The sequence below is a fragment of the Pinus tabuliformis genome, chromosome 6, assembly GCF_031772625.1.
Source record: "Pinus tabuliformis cultivar Carrire ecotype Pingquan chromosome 6, CPIR1, whole genome shotgun sequence".
NCBI lineage: Eukaryota > Viridiplantae > Streptophyta > Pinopsida > Pinales > Pinaceae > Pinus > Pinus tabuliformis.
The window spans coordinates 698,758,034-698,765,216 of NC_142292.1; the positions used below are offsets into that span (position 1 = coordinate 698,758,034).

The window sequence follows — 7,183 nt, forward strand, 5'->3', positions numbered from 1 at the left end:
TAAATGTCTATGCTCCTTACAGGAATAGAGAGCCTTTCTGGGAGAAACTTTTTATTTCTGAAATTCTTGACATTGAAAATTTAATGTTTGCAGGGGACTTAAATTTCACTCTGAATATGGATGAAATCTGGGTTTAAACAAGAGAAAGGATCCTTTGGCCGATAAAATAAAAAATGAGATGCTGTGTAGAAATTTTGTGGATGTTCTCCCAGCTCAGATGTATCCAACATGGGAGAATGGAAGATCGGATAAGGATTATATCGCAAAGAGGCTTGATCGTTTTATACTTCATGTCAGCTTAATCGACAAGATGGGCATGCCTTTTTCCTCCATAGAAAAGGTTTTTATTTCAGATCATAGGCCGATAGTGTTGGGATGGAAGAATAAAGGTTTCAGGAAGGGTTATACCTTCAAATTCAATAGGACCTTTTTGGAAGACCCAGCTTTCAATGAACTCTTTAAAAACCTCTGGTGTGAGCGGCTGCCTTCCAATCCACACTATTTTTTTATGACTTTCAGAGAAAAAATGGATCTTGTAAGAAAAGAAGTTAAAGAATGGCAATATAAGAAAATACAGTCAAACAGGATGGACCTTAGGAAAATCCAAAAGGAATTGGACTATGTTGCGGACGTCATGGCATCAAACAACATATCTTTCAAACAGAGAAATCACATAAAGGAGCTTCAAAGGAAGAAGGCAAAAATTCTTGAACAAGAGGAATTATCTTGGAGGCTGAAGAGTAGGGCCTTATGGCTAAGAGAAGGGGACAAAAACACAAAGTTTTTCCAAAAATTCGCGAATGCAAGAAGGGAAAAAAATTCAATTTGGAAAATCAGTGATGGAAAAGGAGGGTTTTTGTATTCCCAAGAGGAAATCTCAAAGGAGGCTAAGAGGTTTTTTGAAAATCAGTATAAGAGAACAGAAACCAAGTCTTTTCAGGATATTCTATGGGGCATCGATTTGTTTCCTCAGATGTTCAATGAGGACACAAATAATCAAATCTTTCAACCTGTTACGGAGGAGGAACTGTTGAGAACTCTAAAAGCTTTCAAAAAGGACAAATGTCCTGGCCCGGACGGGTGGACAATAGAGTTTTTTTGTCATTTTTTTGACTTCATCAAATCTGACCTGCTGAAAATGGTGGAGGGCTCCAGGTTATCGGGCAGCATAAATCAGAAAACTACATCTACCTACATAGCTCTCATCCCAAAAATGAGAATGCCATCTCTTTCAAGGATTTCCGCCCAATTTCTCTGTGTAATATATCCTACAAAATAATATCAAAAATAATCGCTGACAGGATCAAAGGTACTTTGTCTCAATTTTTAACAAAGAACCAACATGCCTTCTTACAGGGGAGAAACATCTTAGACGCAGTTGCTACAACTCAGGAAGCTCTTTTTGCCTGTCAGGGGAAAAAATGCGATGTTGTCCTTCTAAAAATAGATCTCTGTAAAGCCTACGATTGCATGGATTGGACCTTCTTGAGATGTATGCTAGCAAAGGTCGGGTTAAGAGCAAACATGATCAACTGGATCATGGCGTGCGTTGAACAGGTAAATTATGCAGTCATTGTAAATGGGATGCCATCGGCTTTCTTCCTAGCTTCGAGAGGCCTTCGACAGGGATGCCCTCTGTCTCCCCTGTTATTCATTTTGGCCATGAATTCTCTGAGTCTTCATATTAACAAGGCCGTTGATGAAAACAGATGCTCCCCCTTGAAATTATGCAGGAATATTTCTATCTCTCACAATCTTTTCGTCGATGATGTCATTTTTTTCGGCATTATATGCAGAATAACATGGATGTGTTATCACGATATTCTTCAAAATTTCCAAAGGGCGTCTGGCCTTCAGATTAACAGTTCAAAGTCGGTTATTTATCACAGCGAGATTAACCAAGAAGAGCTGGACTGGTTAATAAATCTGTTTGGTTATGAAGTGCAATCCATCAGTGTGGGAATCAAGTACTTGGGTTATAGATTAAAATCAAATGGTTACTCAAAATCTGATTGGTTGTGGTTAACTGAGAGATATTTCAAGAAGATTTCAGCATGGGAGAACAGAAGCCTCTCTTTGGCCGGGAGAGTTGTTTTGGCCCAATCGGTTTTAAACCAGTTGGCGGTTTACTGGGCGCACCTGTTTTTTCTCCCAGCAAGCATCATTCAATCTATGAACAGACTCACCGCCAACTTCATCTGGGGTGGTCAGGCAGGGAAAAGAAAGTTTCACCTCTCGAAGCTTTCACATATATCTGCTCCGAAATCTATGGGTGGCTGGGGTCTGTTAGACCTGAAGTCCTTTGGAAAAGCTCTCCTTTGTAAAACGTTATGGCGGGGGATCTTCGAGAAAGGTATTTGGAGTAACATTATTCAGGAGAAGTATCTGCGCAGTAAGAGTTTATCCTTTTGGTTCAGAAGAGGTAGCATAGGCCTTTCACGTGGATCTCCGATTTGGCTGAGCCTGAGAAAAATTGAAAATATGTTCCGGAAGAATCTCTTATGGCGTTTTCAAACGGGGGAGCGGATTCTGGTGGGAAAAGACTCTTTTTTATGTGGCAGTGAGGAGATCTGCGTCCCTGTTCCCCTGTTAAAGTTCTTTCACAGGAAGGGTATCTTTTTTTGGGATGGGCTGATTGAGAGATGGCATGGCCCTATCCCAATCTGGCGGGAAGCTGAGAGTATGGATATGCCGCAAGACATTGGTGGCTTGTGGATGCAAATCTTAACAATACTCAGAAATGGTGGCATCTTCCGCTCTGATGAACAGGACTGTCTCATCTGGGGAAACTCTCATGGAATGGACAGCATCAGGGTAAAGGACATATACCGTAACATGATTAGTGATAGACAGCATCAAAATGACTGTTCCTTCCCGAGTATTTTCTGGAAAGCGGGGTGTCAATTAAAAATGGTCTTTTTTTCATGGCTATCGTTCCACAACAAAAATCTAACGTGGGACAATTTAAAAAAGCGTGGTTGGCAGGGTCCTGGTATATGCCCCATATGTAGATCGGCCGAGGAAGACAATTCTCATTTATTCCTGAATTGCAAGGGCTCCCGCCAAATTTGGACGCTCCTGGAGATTCAATATGATTTTAAATTCATGTCTCAGTTGTCGATCATGGATGCTTTTACTTGGTATAGTAAACAAAACGCCAAATGGAGATCCATCTTTATCATTAGTTTCTGGTGTATTTGGAGGTGGCGGAATAATTTCATCTTCAATGACAAAAAGTCTCCGATGCTGGAAATTTTTTCCTCCATTTGTGATCTCTTTGAGGAATTTCAGCCCTCCTCACCCATGCTGGGAATGCCTCCTGTTTCAAATTTTCCTCTGGCGTCCTCATCTCTGCCTAGAGCGTTTTTTCGACGGTGCTGCACAGAATGGGGTCTGTGGTTGTGGTTTCCATATTCAAGCAGATGAAGACTGTCTTTTCTTCGCTCACTGGAATGGAGGGAGGGGTTCTAATATGATGGCTGAGGCGATGGCCCTTGCTGGTCTCATGAGTTTCTGCCTTTTCCTAAATCTTCAAGACATTCCCATTTATGGTGACTCAAAAGTTCTAGTGGATTATATGGCTGGGAAAATCTCCATTTCCAGGCCTCATCTTGAGGGCTGGCTTAATCGCATCAGATTCTACTGGTCATCCTTTAAAGGTGCCTCAGTCAACTTCATTCGCAGGGAACAAAATCAGACGGCAGACTCCTTATCAAAAAAAGGCCTTCAATCTGCTCCGGGAGCGTGGCATCTACAGGTTACCTCTGATGGGAAATGTTACTCCATCCAGGACTTTTACCCTCCCAATTTCTAGTTTTTTCTTGCAAGTTTCTCTATGTTTTGCTTCTGTGATTAAAGATGCTAGCTGATTCGACCAATATGCTATGGGCTTTCCGTTTTTTGAACAGGTCTACATCAGAATGTAGTTTTGATTTTCTGTACAGGTTACTTTTCTGGACGGTTTCTCTTTGCCTTCAGGCCAATTTTTGTTACGAATCTGGTCTATGCATCGGTCCTTGTGGATGGATAGATGATATATTTTTCTTCTTCTTTGGATCTGGCCTTCTAGCTTCTTTTCAACAGCTCATGGCTTCTCTGTTGACATAGATCATTGGAACATTTCCTTTATTGTATATTTGGATATTTCTGATATAAAAATATTATGCTTTTTCTGTTGAAAAAAAGGTTTTTTATTTTCAATAATTCTTTTGCACTTTAGCAATGGAATGAAATCATAATTAAACCGTACAAACAACTAATAAATATAAAAAAATATCAATGAAAGACTTAAAACATAGTTATATATTAAAAAATATTAATAATAAGAATTTTGTTTTTAATGGATTCTCAACACTATAACAATGAAATGAAGTCAAAATCAAACAATACAAACAACGAACGAATAAATATAAGAAAATACTAATTAGTAAATTAAAACATTGAAATAAATTTGAAAATTTATTTCTCTTTCTTTCCTAATTTTTTTGAGTTTTTATATAATAATTTTTAAACTTTTAAGTGAATCTTTTAAAGTATCATGCTCTCCGGAGAATTTTAAATTCATGTTTTTTATTAAAATATGTATTAACCTATCTTTTCAAACGTCATATTAATCTATCTTACCTTTTCCAATAGTATTAAAATAAAAATATATAAATAAAAATTTAGAATACTATATTATATGAAAGCAATACTATTGTGTGTATGTATTGATAGTTTATTTTAAATTATGAAGTCAACTTAGACCAGTGACACAACCAAATCATTTAAATATTTTTTAAAGGAAATCATATGCTTAATTAGTTATATTTTATTATCACATTTGTATTTTCTTGCCAATTAGGTATAGATGTATTTTATTGTAAAATTAAGTATATCTAATTAGATACAAGATATATTATATTATTACTTAATTACATTTAGCATCAAGTTTTTTGCTTTTTATTTTAAATTCTATACTATTTCAGTTATATATTAAACAAACCTTTAATTATAAGGGTTTTTATTTTCAATCCATTCTCTAGACTTTGACAAGGGAATGAACTCATAATCCAACAATACTAACCACCATGGAACTTTGAAATTATCAATTAAAAAACTAAATAAAGGCAAATAAATGTGTTTTAAAGAAAATAATTATACTAATTAATTATGTATACTTTATTATTAATTTTTATTGTCTTTCAAATTAAGTAGGGACATATTTTAATGCAAATTTATCGTCATGCAAGTTATTTATAAATACATTTTATTGTAAATTTGGATATATCAGATATATTATATTGCGAATTAGGTAGACTAGTGTAAAAAAAATTCATTTATTTATAAACACATTTTATTGCAAATTTAGATATATTTAGACATTAAATATATTATATTGTGAATTAAATACACTTCATTAGTGTAAAAAAAATTTCATTTATTTTATATATTTTATTGTAAATTTAAATATACCTAAATTTGCAAGGATTAAAGAACATGCTGCAAGCATAGCCCTTCCAAAACCTCAGTTTTGACCGAGCACTCTAGTAAAACCAATCATCACATTTGCATAGAAAACTCTTATGTTGTGGCTAAGATCGACCATTATCACCATAGAAAGTTTAGAGAAGCTATCGAAATAGGAAAACACCCCAATAACCTCAATCGTGATGAAAGTTGGAAAATAAGTGATAATTGGATTCCTACACTCACTGGGCTTTCTACCGTTTCATAGGTACTCCCATCCCCATTATCTCTTAGTCCTCCTTAAGGTTCACCTATCCGTTCCAAAACCTCAGTTTTGACCGAGCACTCTAGTAAAACCAATCATCACATTTGCATAGAAAACTCTTATGTTGTGGCTAAGATCGACCATTATCACCATAGAAAGTTTAGAGAAGCTATCGAAATAGGAAAACACCCCAATAACCTCAATCGTGATGAAAGTTGGAAAATAAGTGATAATTGGATTCCTACACTCACTGGGCTTTCTACCGTTTCATAGGTACTCCCATCCCCATTATCTCTTAGTCCTCCTTAAGGTTCACCTATCCCGAATTTCATTTTTATTAATAATTGAATAAATAACATTAATCAAAAACCTTGCACTCTTTACAATTCCTATAAAAACTTTATTAAGATTAAATTCAAACAATTTTATTTAAAACTCAGCTAGCATAAAAATCTAGGAAAATACCCAGCAATATATCTCAAAATCATTAATTAATAAATATTCAATTAGTATAATTTAAAATTTAAAAGACCTAATTAGTTTCATCATTATATTACATGATTCTAATTATTTAACAATATTTAAAACATTAATAGTAATACATACTAAATTTAACATTAATAATCTTAATAGTAATACATACTAAATTTAACATTAATAATCTTAAAGTCCGCTAAATTAATTAATACAAAAAAACTTTTATACCATACTAGAATATTAATTAATGTTATCAAAAATAACAAATACTAAAACTCTTATTCAATAGCATTATAATATTGCAATGTTACATTAAGACCTAATTAATCATTATATTACATGATTTTAATTATTTTGCAATATTTAAAACATTAATAGTAATACATAGTAAATTTAACATTAATAATCCTATATTATCTAACTTTATCTGAGTTTTTCACACATCTAATCCTGATGATGAACCAGGGAAGTTGTTTCGAAAGATCAATACAATAAAAAATGAAGCAATAATTCGGAAAAATATCACTACACAAAATTGTTATATATATTAAAGACCCTCTTAGTAATAATTATTATTTTTGTTTGCAATAGATTCTCTTCACTTTGATAATAGAATAAAATCATAATCAAACCATACAAACAACTAACGAATATAAAAAATTATCAATAAATAAATTAAAACACCGATATATATTAAAAAATAAAAAAATTAATTAATTAAAACACTAACATATATTAAAAAATAGAAACATTAAAAATTATTAGTAAAAAAATTAAAACACTAACATATATTAAAAAATAGAACATAAAACATTATTAGTAAAAAAAATTAAAACACTGTTATATATTAAAATTTAAAAACTCTGTTAGTTATAAGGGGGGTTTTGTTTTTATTGGATTCTCTGGGGGGTTTTGTTCTTATTGGATTCTCTGCACTCTCGCAATGTAATGAAGCTGTGAAAATCAAACCATACAAACTAATAAATATAAGAA

At 33.6% G+C, this 7,183-nt stretch overlaps 1 protein-coding gene across 1 annotated transcript; it reads left to right on the forward strand.

Annotated features, from left to right (window-relative positions):
- The first annotated feature begins 1,539 nt into the window (after positions 1 to 1,539).
- LOC149260590 (uncharacterized) lies at positions 1,540 to 4,107 on the forward strand. The gene is made up of 4 exons (XM_089460243.1): positions 1,540 to 2,814; positions 2,986 to 3,140; positions 3,292 to 3,757; positions 3,859 to 4,107. Exons 1-4 carry the CDS (start codon positions 1,540 to 1,542, stop codon positions 4,105 to 4,107), a joined length of 2,145 nt encoding a protein of 714 aa, XP_089316369.1.
- Positions 4,108 to 7,183: the final 3,076 nt, after the last annotated feature.

Bases quoted from the DNA above. Each gene is read 5' to 3' on its own strand.
- LOC149260590 (XM_089460243.1), top strand. From the start codon at position 1,540: ATGGCGTGCGTTGAACAGGTAAATTATGCAGTCATTGTAAATGGGATG. The intron at 3,141-3,291 runs GTATAGTAAACA...GAGGAATTTCAG, and splicing joins ATCATGGATGCTTTTACTTG to CCCTCCTCACCCATGCTGGG. The intron at 3,758-3,858 runs GTTACCTCTGAT...CTGTGATTAAAG, and splicing joins CGGGAGCGTGGCATCTACAG to ATGCTAGCTGATTCGACCAA.